The sequence below is a fragment of the Garra rufa genome, chromosome 6 (assembly GCF_049309525.1).
Source record: "Garra rufa chromosome 6, GarRuf1.0, whole genome shotgun sequence".
In the NCBI taxonomy this organism is placed as follows: Eukaryota; Metazoa; Chordata; class Actinopteri; order Cypriniformes; family Cyprinidae; genus Garra; species Garra rufa.
In genome coordinates this window covers 44,769,202-44,793,652 of record NC_133366.1, presented here as the reverse complement: position 1 = coordinate 44,793,652, position 24,451 = coordinate 44,769,202, and the positions used below count along the sequence as shown (strand labels likewise).

General features: G+C 36.4%; 1 protein-coding gene across 1 annotated transcript in view; it reads right to left on the bottom strand.

Moving 5' to 3' along the window:
* dmd (dystrophin) overlaps positions 1-24,451 on the bottom strand; it is a 138,166-nt gene that overhangs the window by 97,362 nt on the left and 16,353 nt on the right. Inside the window, exons 9-21 of the mRNA XM_073842260.1 lie at positions 23,322-23,423; positions 22,963-23,070; positions 22,193-22,372; positions 21,789-21,961; positions 18,477-18,600; positions 17,791-17,878; positions 17,191-17,432; positions 12,913-13,093; positions 8,407-8,552; positions 5,297-5,509; positions 2,945-3,058; positions 2,194-2,349; positions 1,829-1,999 (exon numbers count right to left, since the gene is read on the bottom strand). Of these exons, the coding sequence (XP_073698361.1) occupies positions 1,829-1,999; positions 2,194-2,349; positions 2,945-3,058; positions 5,297-5,509; positions 8,407-8,552; positions 12,913-13,093; positions 17,191-17,432; positions 17,791-17,878; positions 18,477-18,600; positions 21,789-21,961; positions 22,193-22,372; positions 22,963-23,070; positions 23,322-23,423 (1,998 nt within the window). The remainder of the gene's footprint in view (positions 1-1,828; positions 2,000-2,193; positions 2,350-2,944; positions 3,059-5,296; positions 5,510-8,406; positions 8,553-12,912; positions 13,094-17,190; positions 17,433-17,790; positions 17,879-18,476; positions 18,601-21,788; positions 21,962-22,192; positions 22,373-22,962; positions 23,071-23,321; positions 23,424-24,451) is intronic.

The following is a 24,451-nucleotide window of genomic DNA, read 5'->3' as shown; positions in this document are numbered from 1 at the left end:
CAGTATTTAGACGTCCCTCAGTTTGCATGCAACCCAGTAACCACGTGCTATAGGGAAATAATGAGAAGAATCATAATGTGCAGTAAACAGTAAAACTGTTTGCACTACAAACCAGTGTGTTCATAATTAAGATAATAAATTAAAATAATATGGTAAGGCACACCAATTTGCAATATCATACCGTATTGCAGAGCATCAAAACAGTCAATTAGCGCGCTGCATTTAAGCCCGGGCCGACGGGCCCCGACTTTTTTACACCCCTAGGGCTGGGCTTCGGGCCAATTTTCACATCATAGTTCAGATGCGGGCCAGGTATCGGCCCTGTTTTAGGCTTCTTCTTATTTTTATATTTTAGACATCCATCAATTATGGTGAAGAAAAAAAATACAGCACTGGTGGAAACAACACGAGACTTCACTTTCGCTTTCAAGACTGGCTCGGACGGTGTTTAGTGTACTTCAGCGCAGCTGGAAGAGATCTGCGTTCAAGCGCACACAATAGGCTGAAACTTGCCACAAAGCACAGGCAAAAAATAAATAACAATGAATGTGTCGGGGGGAAAGAGTACGGACAATTATTTATAAATAAACTAGTGTGTTCTGAGTCAGTGTTGCAAAGATCCGGACTCGCAATCTCCTTTTTGGACACCCCTTTTGAGAGATTTACGAATTACATAATGAAAGAGTTTTGGTTTTTGATTTGTTTTATTTCGTTAAGTAATAATTTATAGCTTTCTATAGATATATTTATCATGTCTGTGAGGCATGTATTCGCTGAGTTTCGGTTCATTTTTGTGAAGCACTCCTGTTCAAGAACGAGACGGCAGAAAGCGCATCATGTTTGTTTTCTTTATTTTATAAAAGCACTGTTTGTAACGTTTTGTTGAGTGCACACAAATAACAAGGATGATTTTAAATTGCTTCCACTGAAAAAAATGCAAGTGATGGCGCTGGCGCCTCCATGTCCTGCAAAGCAGCTTTAGCTTTCACTCTCTGCACAAACTATTGGATATGCACCTAATAGCGCACATTTATCTAGGTTTAACGTTTAAACTAACATTGTTTATTTATTTTAGGCAAGTCGTGATGATTTGAGAAGGCAAATTGATCAAACAGACCATGATCAGTTTTCCGCTGGGAACGGTTCATAAAAAAAAAAACAACAACAACAACAAAAAAAAAAAGTATATTTAACGAACAAAAAATGCTCCAAACGTTTTTTTCTAAATTGCATAAATAAAACAGAAATTAAACATAATCACTTTGCCATTACATACAAAACTGAACTATTTTAATAGCTGAAAAAACTGTATAAGTTGTTTTGGGAGAAAAATAGACGGGCTCGGGTTGGAACCAGGCCGAGAATTCTGATAAGGTGTCGGACAAGGTCACTAATCTTAATTCATAGAGATCTCAGAAAGTTTCGTTATAATCAATAAAGCTCTCTAAACGACACAATGAATCTTTTATTTACATTGCGAGCTCGCAAAACGGTACTCAATAAAAACCAACCCGGCGCCTTCAGCATTGGGTGAATTCTGACAAACTGTTTCTAATTATTCGAAATCAACAGATATGTCTGTGATTGGCTACATTGGTCAACGCTGCAAAAACACGTTGGATAGTTTGCCAGACCTTCAATTTCTTTTGCTAGTACCCCCGTACAACCGGGCCTGAGCTTGGCTAATCGCTCCAGTTGCAGCGGGGCTGTCTGGGATTCCATGGGGGCTTCAAAAAAACGTTTCCGTTTTTATTATCAATGACAACTCCATTAGGATTTCTAAACAATGACATTTTCCTCTGAAGAAATATGTTTAAAAAGAACAAACCTTCAGTTCCTCCACCGCCTTGTGAAGCTCCTCAGGTGTTTTGTACTGGAAGTCACGTTCCAGATACTCTTCCTCGGCCTGAGTGATCCACTCCTGCATTTCCTGCATCTCCTTCCTCAAACTCACCGTCATGTCCAGCCCTCCTTTCAGGGCTGATTTCTTTGCATATGCCTGAGGACCAACAAAAATACATTTTTGTTTACCTGAAAACGGCAAAAAACGCTCTGATAACATCCAAAAGTTTCACTCGAATATCGCCTAGGTGTGAAAATGGTATGCGTGGGCTTTTAAAGATGACTAAATTGTGCCTCACCTCGTAATTAATTAGTATAATGCACCGTAAGCCCAGGTGGCCCGTTAATTACCTGTTTGCAAATGAGCTCCCACTGAGCATTGAGCTCATCAAGCATCTTCTGTATTTTGATGGCAAACGGTGTCTCAGCTTCCCTCTTCAAGGCCAGTCCCACCTCATTGATGCCGTTCAGACTCGGTTGGACGGTGTTGATGTCGTTCACCAGAGCCTGGCAAATCAAAGGAGAATGTTTGAAATAGATGGTCTTGGCCATCCTGAAAAGCAGGTCATGCCAATGCATTGACCCAATTCTACTAGATAGAAGTGAAGCTATTGCCATTATTGCAGCTAACTTACCGTGGGGCACAAAAATACAGAGATACCATTTGAAAAATGTGATTTCATGTTAAGCTGCAGTTTTTATGACTAGTAAAATGAAAAATCATTTCCTGCCATTGCCTGAAAAGGAAGACGGGGTCTTTACTGAGTCAGGTCCCGATGGGTTTACGGCTTATTCAACCACCGCTGCGGCTATATTAGCAGGTCTCCCAACATATTTTCGCAGATTTCATCTTAATGAGAAACAGCTCTTCTTCTTCCAGACCAATGCTTTAATTTAGGCTACGCTTTACCTCTGCATAAAGAGAACTCTCTTCTGAATTTTAATTTTTGGGCCATGTTTGTAAAACACAATGGTATGTTTCTGGATCACGGTTGTTATTTCAGCACATCTTGCTCTAGGTCAGTATTGCATCAAGAGCTCTATTCTAAGTTTGGAAGACAAACTTAGTTTTTATTGCTAAATAAATAAAGACTGTCCTCACCGTGCACTGTTCCAACTGTTTCTCCAAAGCTTCTGCGTCTCCCAGAGCTGGCCATTCCTCATTCAGGAAAACATCGACCTCTGCCATCCACTTCTGCAGAGTCTTTGTGTCATTCTACCGGTGGAAGAAATGTCACTTTATCAGAAGATGCACTCACATTTTCAGCTACACAACCCAGAGGAATTTAACCAAAAATATCAATAATATTAACATAAAACTAACAAATGTACATATTTAATATTCCTTATGACTAACAAAAATATATGTGGTGTTTTTTTGTTTGTTTGTTAGTTTGTATGGTTTTTCAGAAACCAAAGATTTTGTGGTAAATTAAATTAAATTAAATTAAATTATTCATTTATGCTACTTTAGGAAAACACTATGGGATTTTTATTTTATTTTATTTTCTGTTTTTATTTTATTTTATATTTTATATGTATTTACAAAAAAACTAGGATTATTATTTATTTTATTTTATTTTATTTTATTTTATCTTATCTTAATTTATTTAAGTTACAATATTTTAGGGAAAACACTGGGATTTTTCATTTAAATAAATTAAAATTTTATTTATTTATTTATTTATTTATTTTTAGTAACGGTATTCAGGAAAAACACTGTGGGATATTTAATTTAATTTTTATTATTCATGTTACATATTTTAGGTAAAAATAGTGTGGGATTTTATTGTTTTTTTTTTAGGAAAAACACTGGGGTTTTTCATTTAATTAAATTAAATTTGATGTTTTCTATTTTATTTTCTATTTTATTTTATTTGATCATTTTTGCTATGGTATTTTGGGTAAAAACAGTGTGGGATTTTAATTTAATTCTTTATTTTATTTTGTATTTTATTTATATTACTGTATTTAAGTTTTTTTTTTACATTTATTAGAATTTTTTCATATTTTATTTAAGTTATGGCATTTTAGGTAAAAAAACACTATGGGATTTTATTTTAATTTATTTTATTTTATTTAATATTTTATTTAAGTTATGGTATGTTTTAAAAAAAGTGGAATTTTTGTTTAATAATTTAATTTAATTTGATTTAATAACTTTAATTTTAGATTTTATTTAAGTTACGCTATTTTAGGAAAAACACCATGGAATTTTAACTTTATTTTATATTATATTATTATTATTTTGTTTTAGTTACCGTATTTTAGGAAAAACACTATAGGATTTTAATTTTTTTATTTTATTAAATTTTATTTTGTATTTTAAGTTATGGTATTTTAAGAAAAACACTGGGATTTTTCTTTTCTATTTTCTTTTATTTAATATTTTATTTAAGTCATGGTATTCTAGGAAAAACACTATGGGATTTTTTTATATTATTATTATTATTATTTTTTTTTTACATATTACGTTACATATTTTAAGAAAAACTGTGTGGGATTTTAATAAAAAAATATTTTATTTTAATTTCTTTGATTTTATTTCATATTTCATTTAAGTTATGGTATTTTAGAAAAAACACTATGGTATTTTTATTTTATATTTTATTTGAGTTATGGTATTTTAGGAAAAACACTGTTTTTCAGTTGTTACTTGAATGAAATATAAATTCCATTAAAGGAATATTGTGGGTTTAAAATAAACTAAGCTCAATCAACAATACTTGAACAATACAATGAACATTGATAGCCACAAAAATTAATTTCTTCGACTTTAGAAATTAATGAGATCAAATACTCACTGTTTCAAAAGTATTGCCGCAAGGCATATACAATGTATGTGTTAGCATGATTTTATGTCAGAAATTACTTTTCTGTGTAAAGTTACAGTATAACCAAGTTTACAAGTTGCCATGACGATGTCTAAAATCTTTAAATGACCTTAAAAGTAATGTGCACAACTTTACAGCTCATTTAACAGACATTTTAACAAAAGATTGAATGTAAAGTGTTTTATAAAATTACAAGCTTCATATGCATGCTGTTAAATCCTTCAAAAAGGTCTCAATCACTTCCAATATAAGTGCCTCAGCGTAACCTTGATTTTTTTCTCTTTTTAAAGAAAACAAGTGAAAGGTTATTACAAGCTACAAATGCTGTTGATAGAGCTTAATTTCTATTGAACCGAGAATCGTCACCTGAGATATAAAACTGCAACCTTTAAGTAATACAGTTCTCTCTTGGAAAGATGTGGTTTAAAATCTCATAAGCTCTCTGGGTAGGCATCTGACTAGGTTTTGAGACACAGCCAACTTCTTCAGTTGTCTGCATTCAAGTCCATTTTACTTGGAAACCACCCAGCGTGGTTTAGGTGAAGTTTGTCTGCTTCAGAGAAACTAGAGGCAGTGTAATTTGAGGAAAAGCCTCATCAGCATATTGTTTCAGCACGTGCCTGGAACTGCTGTAATTTGGTCATGTGATCCTGCAGCTTCTGGATGTTGTCCTCCAGCTGCTCAGACACACGCCTCCAGCGCACCATCACGTTATCCAGCTCGGTCCGGTACTTCTGACAGATCTCTGGTGGCGCTTTCTGGAACACCTGCTCAGCCATTTTATTGAGGTCATCCACGTCACCCTGATGCTCCTTCTGTGCTGCTTGAATCGCCTGAAAAACATTTTGGCATTCATTCAGTGTGCACAAAGCTACAAATATTGACTGATTAAAAAAATAAATGAATACATAAATCATATGTTCCTCAAGATCTACCATAGTAAATGAGGCATTTTGGTAAACACATATATATAATCAATTAAGTGAGACGGTCTACTAGAAACCAAATCAATCTACTAGAAACCGAAGTAACACTGATTTCTTTTATGCCAAAAATCATAAGGATATTAATGATATTTTGTAAATATCCTACCGTAAACATATCAAAATTTAATTTTTGATTAGTAATATGCACTGCGAAGAACTTCATTTGGTTTTCTCAGTATTTAGATTTTATTGCACCCTCAGATTACAGATTTTAAAATGGTTGTATCTCAAAATACTGTTCCATCCTGACTAACCATACATCAATGGAAAGCCTATTTATTTTATTTAATCATGATAGTATAAATCTTAATTTTAAAAAAATGGACCCTCATGATGGTTTTGTGATCCAAGGTCACATATGATTTAATAATGCTTTCAGACCCATTTACCATATTCACTATTAATATAAACACATTATACAGTGAAGGGAATAGTTTGATTTAATTTTGTATAAAACTGCAGATTTTACTTAAAAACTAGAACACAAATTGCACTGTCAGTAGTGTCTGAATAGAAGTAAACCATTTGAATGTGAAAACAAACACTACTATTCAAATATGTGACCCTGGACCACAAACCCAGTCTTAAGTCGCTGGGGTATATTTGCAGCAATAGCCAAAAATACATTGTATGGGTCAAAATTATTGATTTTTGTTTTATGCCAAAAATCATTAGGAAATTCAGTAAAGATCATGTTCCATGAAGATTTTTTGTAAAATTCCTACTGTAAATATATCAAAATGTAATTTTTGATTAGTAATATGCATTGTTAAGAACTTAATTTGGACAACTTTAAAGGTGATTTTCTCAGTATTTAGATTTTTTTGCACCCTCAGATTTCAGATATTCAAATAGATGTATCTCGGCCAAATATTGTCCTATCCTAACAAACCATACATCAATAGAAAGCTTTCATATGATGTATACATCTCAGTTTTGTAAAATTTAACCTTATGACTGGTTTTGTGGTCCAGGGTCACATATATGGGGTTGTTAATTTTTTTTACTATTTTTATTATTCTCACTAAATATGCATTTAACTGATCAAAAATGCAGTAAACGTAATAATATTTTGAAATATTACAATTGAACATTTAAACTGTTTTCTGTTTTAATTAATATATTTTAATTTTTTTGTTTTTAATTGTTACTTAATTTATTCTTATTTATTACATTTATTAAATTCATTTATGCGATAGCAAAGCTGTCTTTAGTATTCACTATTCCGGTCTTCAATGTCAAATAATCTTCAGACATTATTATATTAAGAATAATTCAAATAATTATAATTATTATTATAATTCACAATAATTTCTTATTATCAAGGTTGAAAAAAGTTTGGCTGCTTAACATTTTTGTGAAAACCTTGATACATTTTTTTTCAGGATCCTTTGATGAATAGAAAGTTCAACAGAAGAGCACTTATTTGATATGATAATTTTTCAAATATTATAAATGTCTTTACTGTCACATTTGATCAATTTAATGAATTATTTGAGGAATAAAAGTAATAATTTCATATGTCAGTGACATGCAGTGGTGTTCTGAAATTAGGAGTCCTCACATTTTTTCCGTTTTCCGTTTTTTTAATTGAATGTAAATTCATGTCTCACATTTTCTTGGTTAAACATTATAATTGTATGTTTACATTAACAATGTAATTAAAAGGCTATTTCATTTATTAAAACCAAGTATATATCTCATCAGTTTTAGTGTTTTTAGGCATTTTAAATTTTTTTCCAAAATAATAACTGAAGGCAGTAACAATTTAAACAATATATTTTATTTATTTATGAATTTATGTTGAGCTGTTCTTTTTTTTATAAACTTATTTTTTTAAAGAATTTTAAAAGATTTTTTTTTTTTAAAGAAGTCTCTGCTGCTCACCTGGCCTGCATTTATTTGATCCAAAATACAGCAAAAACAGTAAGATTTTAAAATATTTGTAAAATTACTGCTTTCTATTTGAATATATTTTAAAATATAATTTATGTGATTTCAATGCTGAATTTTCAGCATCATTACTCCAGTCACATGATCCTTCAGAAATTATTCTAATATCCTGATTTGCTGCTTAAAAACATGTATTATTATTATTATTATTATGTTGAAATCAGCTAAGTAGAAATACTGGCAGACTTCTTTAAAAAAAAAAAACAATCTGGTAGAGTACCTTTAATTTCAACAAGCTGATTGCTTACTAAAAAACCCACATATGTTTTTTAGGCCATTTTAACTTGACAAAGTGGTTATATATAAATAAGTGTGTGAGTTGTTTACTTGCTTTTTTATTAGTCTTCCTGTTAACGCCATTATATTGTTCATTCAGACAAATTTGAAAAAAAACACGGAATGCGCACAAACACAAGAGGCAGGATTTATCACATGAACCAATCACAGCCAAGCATAACCAGTCATATCAAATCATATCGTAATGGAAGCATTGCCTCCTCTCATGTGACTTTCCTCCATTCATTTCTTAATTACCCCCCACCAAACCCACGTCACGCTTTAGGGGGTCTGTTAAAACGTGCTGTAACCTTACCTGCTGGTGTCGCTGTTGGACAGTTTTACTTAAAGAAAGTATAAATCACTTGTATTTTTTTATGCTATATTTTGTAATATTTGCATTGGTTTATTTTTGTACTATGAATTTTCCCTCGGATAGAACATATATATATATGTTTGTACAAAATAATCATTGTTTTCAAACTAGTCTGAAGCTCTTCAGTAAAATCTCATACCTTGATGTCTTTGAGCCTCTGCTCCATGACAGGGTACTCAGTCACTGCTGTGGAGGGGATGGCTAGTTTATTCTCACACTGCTGCAGCCAGGCCAGAAGCGCTGCCATCACATCCTTATAACGTGCTGGTGGAAGACTAGACTGGACTAATACAAGAGAAAAGAAAATAAGTCTGAACTCACAATCAAACACAACACCTTCCAGCAGTCCTGCAGACTGCTTCCACAGATCACAAATGTCCATCATTCACAAACTACAACAAACGCCCCACTCCCTACAGTTGTGCTCAGAAGTTTACATACCCCTTGCAGAATATACAAATATGTTAATAATTTAATCAAAATAAAAGGGACCATGGCAACTGCATGTTATTTTTTATTTGATAAGTCCTTAACAAACTCAAAAGATGTGTATATATACTCTACAAGACAAAATAATAACTGAATTTATGAAAATAACCTTGTTGAATCTTAATACTGTGTCTCGTTTCCTGGATGATCCACGACTGTTTTCATGTTTTCAGTTCAACCCTAAAAAAAAAAAAAATCTTCTAGTTCCTGCACATTCTTTGGTTTTCCAGCATCTTCAGCACATTTGAACCATTTTTCCAAAAGTGACTGTATGATTTTGAGATCTATCTTTTTCACACTGAGAACAATTGAGAAACTCCTACATATCTATTACAAAAGGTGAAAACATTTACTGATGCTCAAGAAAGCAACACAATGGATAAAGAGCCAGGGGCTGTAAACTTTTGAACAGGATGAAGATGTGTAAATTTATCTTTCATTTTGTTTAAAAATCACATTTTTTAATTTAGCACTGCACTTCCGAAGCTACATAAATACTTACATGTTTTCCAGAAAACAATATAAGGATAATTTTCTCTTATCATCCTAACTAAAAAAAGTTTACAGCTCTTAATGCATTGTGTTACCCGTTTTAAGCATCAGTAAATGTTTTCACCTTTTGTAATAGCTGTGTATGATTTTCTCAATTGTCCTCAGTGTGAAAAGATGGATCTGAGCTTGGTAAGCCAGGGCGATGGCATCCACTATCCAGTGAGCCATCCTCTGCTTGAAGACGGCATTCCCCTTCTGCCGTCCTCCGTGACAAATGAAGAGTTGGTCTGAGGTCCTGAAGCTTTGCGTCTGGTCAACGTAGCACCTTAATGCTCGGACGGGACAAAGCAAAGCTAGGGCTGGGTCTGCCTCCTCCGGGGGCAGCGCTTGCAGGCTCACCACCTGATCCCTAAAGGGAGTAGCGGGAACCTTGGGCACGTAGCTAGGCCGGGGCTTCAGGGTTACCTGGAAATCTGCCGGCCCGAACTGAAGGCACGAATCGTCGACCGAAAAAGCCTGCAGGTCCCCTACCCTCTTGATGGAAGCCAGTGCAAGCAGGAGAAGAGTCTTCATAGAGAGATACTTCAGCTCGACTGACTGCAGAGACTCAAAGGGGACCCGCTGTACTGCTGTGAGCACTAGAGACAGGTCCCAAGAGGGTACGTAGGGGGGCCTAGGAGGATTTAACCTCCTTGCTCCCCTAAGAAACCTGATGACCAGGTCGTGCTTACCCACCGACCTTCCTTCAATGGGGTCATGGTTTGCAGAGATGGCGGCTACATAGACCTTAAGGGTGGAGGGAGACAGCCTACGCTCCAACCCTTGCTGCAAAAAAGTGAGCACGACTCCGATCGGGCAACTTCGGGGGTCCTCATTTTGAGAGAAAGCCCATTCGATGAACAGGTTCCACTTCAAGGCGTAAGCATGTCTCGTGGATACAGCTCTCGCCGAAGTGATGGTGTCTACCACTCCTTGGGGTAGATCACCAAGAACCTCCGCGTCCCGTCCAGAGACCAGACATGTAGTTTCCAGAGGTCTGGACGCTGGTGCCACAAGGTGCCCCGTCTCTGAGTCAGTAGATCCTTCCTCAGAGGAATCTGCCAGAGAGGGGCTGTCACGAGGAGCATTAGTTCCGAAAACCAGGTCCGAGTGGGCCAGTAGGGTGCTACTAGCAGGACCTGCTCCTCGTCCTCCCTGATCTTGGTGTGCCAACACCAGGTCCCTCTGTTCGCATAACTGCTCTTGAGTCTGTGCTAGTATCAGCCAGTCATCGAGGTAGTTGAGGACACGAACGCCCTGTTCTCTGAGGGGAACAAGGGCAGCCTCTGTGACTTTCGTGAAGACACGGGGCGAGAGGTACAGCCCGAAGGGCAGGACCTTGTACTGATATGCTCTGCCTTCTGTGTGTCTGTGTGTAGTGTGTGCAAGACATTTACCTGCGTTCTGGCAGCTGGTGCGTGAGTAGTCCGTTTTATAGCACTCTCCAACCGCCCAGTGCCGACTGCTGGCGAGAGAGGAGACGGGATGAGGCCCGGGGTTGACCCGTGCAACATCCGCTGTCCCCTCTGGGGACCCAGAGATAGAGGAAATTGCTCTTTTATTGAAAATTTGGGTGTCACCGGCCGTGAGGCTGATGACGGGGAAAAAAGAAACAAAAGATTCTTCACCCGGCCCTCCTCCGGGGGAGGGAGTGGTGCGTTCACCACCTCCCGAAGAGCAGCTTCCTCCATCTCTGGGTCACCTGTCTCAGGGACGCTTGTTCTTGCGTTTCCCTCTGGTCTTGGTGGGAGCCTGGATGGGCGGGGCGGGCGCCCTGCCACCGGCTCCACAGCACCGCTGTGAAGGCTGCTGCGCTGGCTGTTGTGGAGCGGGAGCTGAAGCCGGCTGCCGGGTGGAGGCAGCAGCAGGAGCACGCCGGGGCAAGATATGACTGATGGCCTCAGTCTGCTTCTGTGCGGCAGAAAACTGCTGGGCAAAGTTTTCCACCGCGTCGCCAAAGAGGCCATTCTGGGACATGGGGGGATTTAGAAACCTGATCTTATCGGCTTCCCTCATGTTGGCTAGACACAGCCAGAGATGGCGCGGTCACCTTCGCCGTTCGTAGCGCGAGGTCCGTCGCGATGCAAAGTAAACGTAGAACTTCTGTAACAACGCCATAGCGTGTAGGGCGGAGCCAGCGGCCCCACAAGCAGTGTAGGCACTGCCGATCAGAGCCGACGAGTGCCTACAGGCCCGGGAGGGGAGCAACGGATTGCCCCGCCAAGTGGAAGCGGGACAGCCGTGTACCCCCGCGCTGGTCCGCCATCAAGGGTGGTGAGGGAGGATGTGCCACTGGAGCAGTTTCTGGCAGTAAAAGGTGCCATCCACGTCCCAGTGAGCTCATCATGCACTTCCGGGAAGAAAGGCACTGGGGTGGGGCGCTGAGAACCAGTGCGGGCCACCCCAAGATACCAGTCGTCCAGTTGAGAAGGATCGGGACGTTATGGAGGGTTCCATTCAATGCCAAGACACATCAGACAGAGATCGTGACCATCGCCCGGCGCCAGGTAACGACCGCATCCAGAAACGCACGGGTGAAACGGCATGTTGTTTTAAATGCCTCGTCTTTAAAAAGACGTTCACCCGTGGCACTCTTTTAGAAAGCTGCTCTGTGCTGAAGCGCACAGGGGAGATGGCCGCTGCGACACAGAAGGCGGGTAGTGCAGTCCTTAACTGTGTGCTTTTTCCACCCACAGATGATGACCACCACCGCTGACGCGCCGTGCCGCAAACACCAGCAGAAGAGTGAGTTGAACTTCTTTTTCTTTTTCGTTTGCTCGTCCGTCTCTGTCAGAGGATCGGCTCCGAAGCGAAATGTTGTCTATGCATTGCACCGGCTGCCTATTTATGCTCACGCTGTGATCAGAGACAGCTGGATGCAATCATGCATGCCAATGTGCATTGGCTCGTTTAGTTTACACACAAAGAGGATTGGTATCTCTAAGCGATATCCCAATTCGTCGGCCTCCGACGTGACGTCGAGAGACCGACTGAGAGGGAACATCTGTTATGTGAAATAACTTCTTCAGGACAGTACTAAATAAAATAAATAACATGCAATTTTCATAATCCCTTTTATTTTGTTAAAAATATTAACATTTTGCATATTCTGCAAGGCATATTTACATTTATGAGCACAACTGTATTTGCTTTTTACAAACAATTTACTATTAAATCATCTGATGTTTCAGCTACTGTTCAGAGTACAGTTTAAGTATTGTCAGCTCCAGTTACCATTCTGCTTAATTCTGAAGATTTACCCACAATCAGCATAGAGGGAAAAAAAACATATGGTGCATACATATTGGTGTCTTGGAAGTGTAAGAATCTTTTTAAACTGTGTAGAAACTCATTAGACACGAATTACCTTTCAGCCAGAGAGTGCTTAAAAATTAGAACAAGGCCATGAAAGTTTCAGACGCTTGTGTAGGATAATAGGACTGAGATGCTTGTTGATTTGAAAGATTTATGAAAATGCTGCCAGCTCTGAGGCTAACGTGATCAAACAGACCACACTGCAGTCTGAATCCTACATACAAGCACTATCATAGTACAGTATGTGAGTGATCCACTTTTAAACTCCCTCAACGTTAACCCAAATAGCATAGCGCCAGACATCCCTCACCCAGAACAAGCTGTCTTTCCCTGGCCCTCAGGTCCTCGAGGACATGGTGGTAGTGCTCTTGGAAGGCAGAGATGTCAGCATCAAAGAGAACAGGCGTCTCTTCCTTTTGCTGCAGCTCCTCAAGTTGTTCATGCAGCTTGTCCACTTGTGGTTGGAGAGCGGAGAGGCGAGCGATCTCATCCTGTGAAAGGTAATAAAGCATTAGGCTTGTAACGGTTCAAGCTAAGTCACATAATGGCACTAGCACTGGCAGGAAATACTAGCAGGAAAATGGCCCCATCGTTTTGCTGTCAGGGCTTGACACCTGAAGTGGGAACAAACGTGAATATTTAGCACTTAGAACTTGACTCATAACTTGAAATGTCTATACTGATTCAAACACAAAGAATAATTTGTTTTGTTGTGAGGCAAATGTTTTTACAGACTTCACAAATTCAATAAAAACTTCAGAAAATCTCATCTTTAGCTTTGAGTTCTCTCTCTGCAACTCTTTCACTGCACCTTCTGTCCTTTAATAAAGGCTTATTTACGATATGCTGTATATAAATTACAATAAAATAGCTGTAATAAAACTATTTTTATTGATCCAATAAAAATAGTAACATTGTAACTTATACTAATATCATTACTGCTGTCTTCTACCATATGAGATTATTAGATTTATTTTATATAAAAAATATATATAACCACATACACAGTTTGTATATGTGACCCTGAACCACAAAACCAGTCTGAAGTAGCACGGGTATATTTGTAGCAATAGCCAAAAATACATTGTATGGGTTTCTTTTATGCCAAAAATCATTAGGATATTAAAGAAGTAGTTCACTTTCAGAACAAAAATTTACAGATAATGTACTCACCCCCTTGTCATCCAAGATGTTCATGTCTTTGTTTCTTCAGTCGTAAAGAAATGATGTTTTTCGTGGAAAACATTTCAGGATTTCTCTCCATATAATGGACTTCTATGGTGCCCCCGAGTTTGAACTTCCAAAATGCAGTTTAAATGCAGCTTCAAAGGGCTCTAAATGATCACAGCCGAGGAAGAAGGGTCTTATCAAGCGAAACGATCAGTTATTTTCTAAAAACATATACAATTTATATACTTTTTATTCTCTACACAGAGTACAAACAGAGCTAGACAAGATGAGCATTTGAGGTTAAGAAATACATAACTTGTAATTTAAAAAAAAAAAAAAAAAAAAAAAAAATAGTTTTGCTAGATAAGACCCTTCTTTCCTCGGCTGGGACCGTTTTAGAGCCCTTTGACGCTTCATTTTGGAAGTTCAAACTCAGGGGCACCATAGAAGTCCATTATATGAAGAGAAAGTCTGAAATGTTTTTCTCAAAAAAACATTTCCTTACGACTGAGGAAAGAAAGACATAAACAACTTTGAAGACAAGGGGGTGAGTACATTATCTGTAAATTTTTGTTCTGAAAGTGAACTACTTCTTTAAAGGAACACTCCACTTTTTTTTGGAAATAGGCTCATTCTCCAACTCCCCCCCAAGTTAATAAGTTGAGTTTTACAATTTTGAAATCCATTCAGCTGTTCTCCTGTTCTGGCGATATCACTTTTAGCATAGCTTAGCATAGATCATTGAATCCTATTAGACCAATAGTGTTCAAAAATGACCAACGAGTTTCGATATTTGTCCTATTTAAAACTTGACTCTTCTGTAGTTGTATCGTGTACTAATACTGGCGGAAAATGTAAAGCTGCGATTTTCTAGGCCGATAAGATTAGGAACTACACTTCCATTCCGGCGTAATAGTCAAGGAAGTTTGCTTCAGTAATATGGACGCAGCAGGCGCAGTAATATCACGCAGCACATGTGCAAATGCTAATCGGCCTAGAAAATCGCAGCTATACATTTTCCGCCGGTATTAGTACACGACATAACTACAGAAGAGTCAAGTTTTAAATAGGACAAATATCGAAACTCATTGGTCATTTTTGAACGCGATGCTATTGGTCTAATAGAATTCAATGATCTATGCTAAGCTATGCTAAAAGTGATATCGCCAGAACAGGAGAACGGCTGAATGGATTTCAAAACGGTAAAACTCAACTTTTTAATTCGGGGGGAGTTGGAGAATGAGCCTATTTCCAAAAAAAGTGGAGTAAAGTAAATCTAAATTATTTTTGATTAGTAATATGCATTGCTAAGGGCTTCATTTGGACAACTTTAAAGACAATTTTCTCAATATTTAGATTTTTTGGCACCCTCAGATTGCAGATTTTCAAATAGTTGTATCTCGGCCAAATATTGTTCTATCATAACAAACCATACATCAATGGAAACCTTATTTATTCAGCTTCGATGATGTTGTATGAATGTCAGTTTCGAAAATTTTCAGGGTCACATATTGACTATTATATATTGTATTATAATTACTCTTTTGTCTGCACATACTTGATATACAATAATTGATTACTAATTCATTAATATGCTTATGTGGCTATGTGGAGGGTTAGAGTCAGTCTCTGTGTGTAATATTAAATGAGTAAACCTAGGGCATAGAAAGATAAAGAATGGGTTAATCACATCAAATGATAAAATTATCACAGACATTCAAGGTCTTTAGGGAGACAAGTCTCTTCTGAAAGACGTATTACAGAAACAAGGATCTGGTAAAGAGACAGAAGCGAGAAAGACATTCATATAGGAAGGTGTCAGGTACAGATATACTCAAGGATAAAAGAGGTAAGAACAGATGAACAAAGAAAGATTTTAAACCTGCAGAGCTTTGATCACTCAAACTTTTTTAATCACACAACTTGTCTTTGTGCCTGTTATATCATATTCATTAATCTAACAGGCCACGTCTAGCCCACTGAACACAGTCCACAGCCACCAGACAGTGGAAATGTGTTCCCTTTTCAATTAAATCACCCGATATAAGTACCATCAACATAGCTAAATTACATAAAAATCTAAGTGCACTTAAAATTCACCAGCCAGGCCAGCCAGAGTCCCCGTCAAAGGGGTCATTTTATGAGAAATTGATTTTCCTTGATCTTTTGACATGAAAGATAGAATTATTGCAGACTGTTTTGTGAACCTGTCAAAATGTAATGCAAAAAGAACTGAGGCAACTATATTGAACCCGTCAGCAAAACCCAGAACCCATAAGTAAGCGTTTTAACTGCTCATGCGCTTGTTTTTTTTTAAAAACAAGACAAATTATTTTTTTAAATCACCCATTTAAAGAAAAAACTGAATAAACTGTATGACATAATAATTATTTCTTAAACCAGAAGAATGTAGTTAACAATTTTTCAAGAAATAGTTCACTCAAAGATGAAAATTTTCTTAGAAACGCCCTCAGATGAGTTTTTTTTTTTATCAAAACAGATTTTGAGAAATTCAGCTTTACATCATTTGCTCACTAATGGATCCTCTGCAGTGAATGGGTGCCGTCAGAATGAGAGTTCAAACAACTGATAAAAACATCACAATCCACAAATAATCAATAAATAAATACAAAGAACAACAGGGCATGGAGAAAGCATTATTATGAATTTTGGACAGAAGTAAAGTTTTAAAAACCTTACTGATGAATTTGTTTCTAATAAACATGCAGCTTTTCACGTCACATAATGATAACTGATAGACCGACGTGAATTAGATGTGCATTATTGTAATTTTTTTTCTCTGTTTGGACTCTCAGTCTGACGGCACCCATTCACTGCATTGGTGAGAAAGTGATTTAATGCTAAATTTCTCCAAATCTGTTCTGATGAAGAAACTCATCTACATGTTGGATAGTCTGAGGGTGAGTACATTTTCAGCAAAATTTTATTTTTGTGGGTCATATCACACATTATTTATTATTTATAATTAAATTTGTTATTTTTCTTGTGCCAAAACTTCAGGGACCTTGTTAAAATCAACTTATTTCTAATTTTGGGAACCTTTCCAAATAGGATTGTGGACTGGAGGAGGTTCTGAAAGTTATAGTATGTTTTCAAAGTAACTCAAGCTCTTTTATCTCAAAAGATCAAGAAAAATAAATCGAAGGTTATTTGTCTTGTCGGGGATGATAGAAATGTCCTGCATGATTGCATCATCGCGTGTTTTTTTTTTTCTTTCTTTTTTTTTTTTTTTTGCATGAGATCAGATGAACACATGCAATGGGTAAAGGGCATTACCTGGCCAGACACAGGAAAAGACAGACTTTGCCCTGTATATGGACACAGAACAAACACACATTGAAACACAAATCTACAAAGGAACAAGACCCCATGCACGAGGACAGACGCCGGCGGTTACCCTGCAACGCTCGAGCTGAATCCTCAGAGGCTCCGGCTCGCACGCGGGCGGCGACTGCACCTTGAGCCAGTTCTCAGCGGTTGCCACAGCCTGCTCAAGTTGCTGGAAGAGATTGTAGAAGGCCAGGACTTTGGTCTGGTAGGCCAACCACGCCAGCCTCTCAGCCAGGAGAGCGCAGAAGTCGACCCATCGAGCACGTAACTGCTGAGCCGCTTGCTGGATATCCTCGGAATTCTGACCGTCTTTAGAGAAAGATCCATTAGGACAAATGAGACTCATGCATATTGAAACAGCATTTGAGGCAATTAAGCTGGCAAAGGCTTTAGACTTTCAAAATAGCCGGGAAACGTCCCATCGATGTACATCTCTATCTATTATTAATACAGCTGACATTATGCAGGATTTTATGACTTTAATTAGCAGCAAAATGCAGATTATTACTTTCCAAATAAGATGGGGGATATTTGTGTGTGTCTTTTACAAGACAACAAGGGCAAGTTTTGAATTATGCAAAAACTGATTGAAAATCAAGGGGCGTTTACGAGACATTTGAACTCAAATGAATGTGCATATGAAAATGATCACTTAGTATTCATTTACCGCTAGTGAGTTGATCCACCAAAGCCTGGGCTGAGCGGGTGGCTTCTTGCAACTTTCTGAACTTTTCTGTTTTTTCCCTGTCAATTGCCTCAAAAATGATTGAAAAAAATAAATAAAATAAAAATCACACAGTAAACTCCAATGAAACATGTTTTAATAATCGCATTTACATATATGTGCTCTTGGACAACAAAACATAAGTCATAAGGGTCAGTTTTTTAAAATTGAGATTTATACATCATGTGCTTTCCAAGCTTTCATTGATGTATCGTTTTTAGGGGTGGACTATATATGGCAACTATTCGAAAATCAAAATACTGAGCAAATCGCCATTAAAGTTGTCCAAATTAAGTTCTTAGTAATGTATATTACTAATCAAAAAATAATTTTCGATACATTTATGGTATGAAATTTACAAAATATCTTCATAACTTGATATCCTAATGATTTTTTGGCATTAAAAAAAAATCTATCATTTTGACCCATACAATGCGTTTATGGCTATTGCTAAAAAATATACCCCTGCTACTTAAGACTGGTTTTGTTGTCCAGGGTCACTTATATAACTATTACACTTTACATTTTTAAATATAACAATTGAAATATATTATTAAAGTTCAAAAATGTCGCAGTCTACATGAATTTGTTGTATGAAATCACTACAGAACATGTTAATGTAGCCCTACCAGCACTTTCTCATAGAGGTCTGCCACACTGCCCTCCTTACGGGAGACTGAGAACTCTGGATTTTGCAAAACAGCCTCTGACCGAGTCATAAAACTGTGAATTTCAGTGAAGTCCACATCAAATCTGCAGGGAAATTGATGAGAGAACAGCAAAACAAATTAGTTATTCTTGTTTGTTTGTTAGTCATTTGAATATTGTTGGGACTCAGGCATTGATTAGCATTTTCCCCCTCATTGCAGGCTTTGCATTTCAGCATCATTTAGAAACTCGAAAGTGCAGTTTCACTCATGCAGTCAAAAAGTAAAAGAGCTTATTTAGACAAAAAAGTCAACACTGCAGAAAAAAACTCTTAATCAGTATCTCTTTCCTGTTTTACAGTAAAAATATGCACATAAATTCCTTTGAGAAATAAAGAACAAAATACAAGATAAATTTCATTTCAGATAATAAGACTTGGTTTTTTATTCAAGAATCTTTCTTCACTACATTATTTAGATAAATAACGATTTTGTGTCATGTGAAAAAGTGGTGATAATTTTTTTGTCAAGAATTTTAATTCAGGAAATGTGTACAAGTGGGCAGTGTTGGGAAGGTTACACCGGAAATGTAATTGTTAGAGATTACAAGTTACCCTATTTAAAATGTAAATTAATTTACAATTACTTTTCTAAATTTCTAATGAATGTTTTCAAGTGTTAATCATTTTAAAACATTTTAAGCAGGCAGGGTTAACCTCAACACTGATTACTGTCAGACTCTCAAAATCCTTTATCACTTAAATTACGATTATAAACATTTTAAGAACAAAATCAGACTTTAGCACATTTGAAATTGTTTGGAGGTTTAATACAGATTTAAAAATTATAACAATATATAGTTTAATAGCTATGATAGCATTTCTGAAATGAAATCTTTGCATAGCTATGACAAGAAACGGCATCTAACAATGCCTTGGAATAAACGTTTAATCTTAAAAGAGAAAGGATATACAGTGATGGCCAAAATTATTAGAATACTAGTATTTTTATCAGCTAAAAATGGGTTTAAGTCAGTTATTTCTAGATTTTGCTGTAGTGTGTCAGTAGAAAATATCAGTTTACATTTCCAAACATTCCATTTTTGCTATTAATTGTAATAATCCAGTGAGATTTCTTTTTACACAAGGAGTCTACAACAGCCAGTGCTCCACACAGAGATCTCATTTCATCATTATCCAGTCTGTCTGGAATGACATGAAGAAACTGAGACAGACTAAATTCAGAAGAACTGTGGCCTAAGGCTAAAGCTGCTTTAAATGCAAAGGATGGCCACACCAAATGTTGATATAATTTAGTTAATAGAAGTTAATTGATAAAGAAAAACATTACTTTTGTCAGCATCCTCATTTTACAGCATTTTTACACAAGTCCCTTAAACTTTTAACAGTACTGTAGCTTTGCAGGTAGGTTTCTTGAAGCATCTTGGAGAAGTTGCTACAGTTCTTCTGGATTTAGTCTGTCTCAGTTTGATCTGTTTCTTCATGTCATTCCAGACAGACTGGATAATGATGAGATCAGATCTCTGTGTGGAGCACTGGCTGTTGTCAGACTCCTTGTGCAAACAAAAATCTCACTGGATTATTAATATTAATGGAAAAATGAACGTTTAGAAATGTAAACTGATATTTCCTACTGACACACTACAGCAAAAGATAAAAATAACTGAGTTAAACCCATTTTTCAGCTGGTGAAAATACTAGTGTTCTAATAATTTTGGCCACCACTGTATATTAACCAAAATAGGAAACAGAAGTGTGCTAAACACCTAAAACTTGGTGTCTCATATTTTAGAGCACTGGAAAGAAATCATTAAGTAAGGAAGCAAGTAATCGTTAACAAGTAACTTCAATTTAATTACACATTTGTTAACACATCAGTAACTGTAATAGATTAGTTACATTAACTTTGGGTAACACTTTATTTTAAGGTGTGCTTGTTACACGTTACATGTACTAACTATTATTTTAACAATTAATTATGCATAATTACATGCAAGTAACACTAAGACAAACCCTAATCCTAACCCTAACCATATAGTAAGTACACGTAGTTAATTAATATTACCCAGAACTTAAATGCATAATTACACTGTAACAAGGACACCTTAAAATAAGGCATAACCTTATTTTGTAATTAAATAGTAAAATGAACAAATTAACTCTGTTACATGTAACTAATTACTCCTGTTACATTGCAAACACTGTGTTCAATAGATTGCATTGTACAAATTACACTTTAAACACGGTTTTGTGTCAATAACATATGAAGCAATTATTTAACCATAAATCTAGTCCTATAAAATTATTACTCAAAGTATTATATTAATTGAAAAATTGTAAAATGGATGGATTAATACGTGACCCTTGACCACAAAACCAGTCATAAGGGTCAATACATTTTTCAATTAACTGAATAAAGCTTTCCAATTGATGTATGGTTTGTTAGGATAGGACAATATTGGGCCAAGATACAACTATTTGAAAATCTGGGCGCGGAAAAAAAAAAAATCTAAATACTGAGCAAATCACCTTTAAAGTTGTTAAAATGAAGTAATTTTGGATATATTTACGGTAGGAAATTTACAAAATATCTTAATAGAATACAATCTTTTCTTAATATCCTAATGATTTTTGGCATTAAAGAAAAATTGATAATTTTGACCAATGCCATTGCTAAAAAAACACTTGTGCTACTTAAGGTCTTGTGGTCGAGGATCATACATGTATTATTTTAAAATGTGTTTTATTAAAATTGGAGTTTTGTGCCTTATAGTTGTTGCGTATTAGTTTTGACACCATAAACAATCTGGCAAATGCACTGCTAAAAATGGACAAAATTCAATTTTGGCAGACATTTACATTTAAATTTTACAGGGAAAAAATAGCATAAATTGACGACTCAATGGCAGATAACAAGTAGCAAATCATGTTAATGACTGCTATATAATTAAATCTTAATGGATATTTAAAAAGATTAGACCCTATTGAAAGTCCTTCATTAGATTCATAAAAACTTGTTTTAGTTGGAAATACATTAACACAGGGGAAAAAAGTGTCTTTTAAGCATAAAAATCACAAAACTAATTACCTTTTTATTTTCTAACAATCAATTCACTTAACATTCTGTTTCAACAATCTTGAAATAGTGTTATTCATAATAAAACATATTAAACTGTCAGTGAACTATCAAAACCCCCAAAGCAAAGCTTCTATTGTCATAAATGGGTCCTCCACATTTAGTGACCTGTGACAAAGCCAAGGTTCATAAGCTCACCTTTTCCGCAGTTCTGAATCGGCGACAATCTGTCGTTTCTTCTGAGGTGGAGGGGTAGACATGCCCTCTTTAGTATGCTTCACCATCTTTTTCTGGTTCGTGGTCACCTTGGTGACAGTTGCCATGGTTGTATGCGTGAGCTCCGACTGGGATGTGGTGACAATAGTTGAAAACTAAGAGGGACAAAAGTTGTAAGACACGCATGTGTAAATGTATAGAAGTCTGATTCTCGAGTGCATATGAAAGCGAGAGAGAGTGAGATTCAGTGAGAGCGCTTTATTTATTCTGAGTGATGGCACGGCCATGCAGGAAGCCATATCAAATTCTGAGAGAAATGGAAATAGATGGAACAGTATTGCAGAAAAGATGAGACACAGTAAATGGAATCGCATTAGCATAACCACCTTGGTGCTGGTGAGCTGAAGCGACTGTACCAATTTGTCCCAGCGCTGAGCAAACCTCTCCAGCTTTGCCTCTAGTTTCCCAGCGGCTTCTTTGTTCTTAATGTTGGTCAGCAGATCTTGAACGAGGGAGCAAAGCTTGTCCATGGTTTGCCTTTTCAACTCCAGGTCTGCTTTTAAAATCTGAGGAATGAAATTCAGCCGACAGTCATTTTTTTCTTCTATGGAACGCAAAAGAAGATATTTTGAAGAATGTTGGTAACCAAACTGTTTCAGTTCCCATTGACCTCCATTATATTTCTTGTCCATACTACGGAAGTCAGTGTGAGCAAAAACCATCTGGCTAACAACTTTTCAAAATATTTTGTACCACAGAAAAAAAAAAAAAAAGACATACAATTTTGAAATGACATAAAGGGGAGCAAATTATGATAGAATTTTCATTTTTGGTTATACTATATCTTCAAAGTCAGTCAACCAATAAGATTTTTGAAAAACAGAATTATATAATATCTAATAGAGGAAAAAAGAATTGTGTTGCATCACTAAAAAGGCCTGATTTCAAACCCATTACAAAGGGTTTCAACATAAAACGTCATTCAAACACCATTTTAATTCTGCAGCATGAAAATTTTACATGTCATGCAGCATATTCAACAAGAGGGAAAAAAATCAAAACGCTTGATTTTATCCACCAGGACTTGATTGTTAATCATGCAAAGTAGGGTTGACTTTAACGCTTCAGTGAGTTTGGATTACGTGTGGCCACTTACAGCGAGTTTCCTTAGGTTGGCGGCTACTTCATTTGGGTCATTTGTGCCGCTGCTCTGGATAGTCTGAACTAACTCCTCCTTCTGAGTCAGCCAAGAATCAAACAGCAGCTATAAAACAAGCACAGTGGATTAAAGGGAGATTGTCAGATGTGTTCTGCACTGCTGCTTTTCCTGTTTCTTTTGAGCACTGGTGATGTTATCGCGCTGACTCTCTTGAGAAAAGAGGTCTTCAGAACCTTTATGTTTCCCCAGACATGCTCTCATTATAGTCATTTAAAAGGCAGGATCCAAAAGGCGTTTTGAGAGCTGCTAAATGCATTGTAAAAGCTTTTTTAGCACGGTCTGGAAGGATTCAGTACCTGCTCCTCAGAGAAATGCTGCCAGCACATCAGGATCTTTTGAAGGAGGATCCAACGCTCTTCAGTCCATTTGCAGATCGCTGCCCATCGTTCCCCAAGGTTCTGTGTGGGGTGTTATGGAAAACCGATTCAAGTAAACAAAACATTATACCACAGTTATTTAGTTTAAACAACAGTCAGACCTAAGGGCTGTGGTTACGGTTACAAAGGCATCGTTCACACAGCAACAGAATATGGCTGTCAGGTCTGTATTTGAGTAATTAATGCAGCTCCATTCACACATATTGCCGTTATTTACAGGAGTGACAACCACATTCTATAACCAAACTTGTCTATTACATTATACAGTGCAATAAAATTCAGGTCAGAAGTTTACCTACACCTTTCAGAATCTGATAAATGGTAATTATGTTTTTAATTAATAATGGTAATAATGGTTTTTTTTTTTTCATTTAGTACTGACCTGAACAAGATATTTCACATAAACGATGTTTAGAAATAGTCCACATGAGAAACAAAACAGTTGAATATATAAAAAGACACTGTTCAAAAGTTTACACTTGATTTGATTCATGATAGTTGCTCATGAGTCCCTTGTTTGTTCTAAACTGTCCACTGTTCTTCAGAAAAAATCTTTCAGGACCAACAAATTCTTTGTTTTTTTCAGCATTTTTGTGTATTTGAACCCTTTCCAACAACGACTGCATGATTTTCAGATCCATCTTTTCACACTGAGGATGACTGAGGGACTCATATACAACGATTACAGAAGGTTCAAATGCTTTAGAATGAAACACAATGCATTAAGGGGGTGCAATAGTTTTGAATTTGAATATCAGGGTAAATTTACTTTTTTTTTTACATTTTGTCTTCTGGAAAATATGTAAGTATCTTCTGTAGCTTCTAAAGGGCTGAATTTAAAAAATATGATATTTAGGCAAAATAAGAAAAATGTACACAAATGATCATTCAAGTAAAAACACAGTATTAAGAATCAAGTGTATGTAAACTTTTGAACAGCGTCATTTTTATGAATTCAGCTATTATTTTCTCTTGTGGACTAAACTTCTTTTATGTGAAATGTCTAATTCGGGTCAGTACTAAATAAAAAAATAATCCCTCTCTTATTT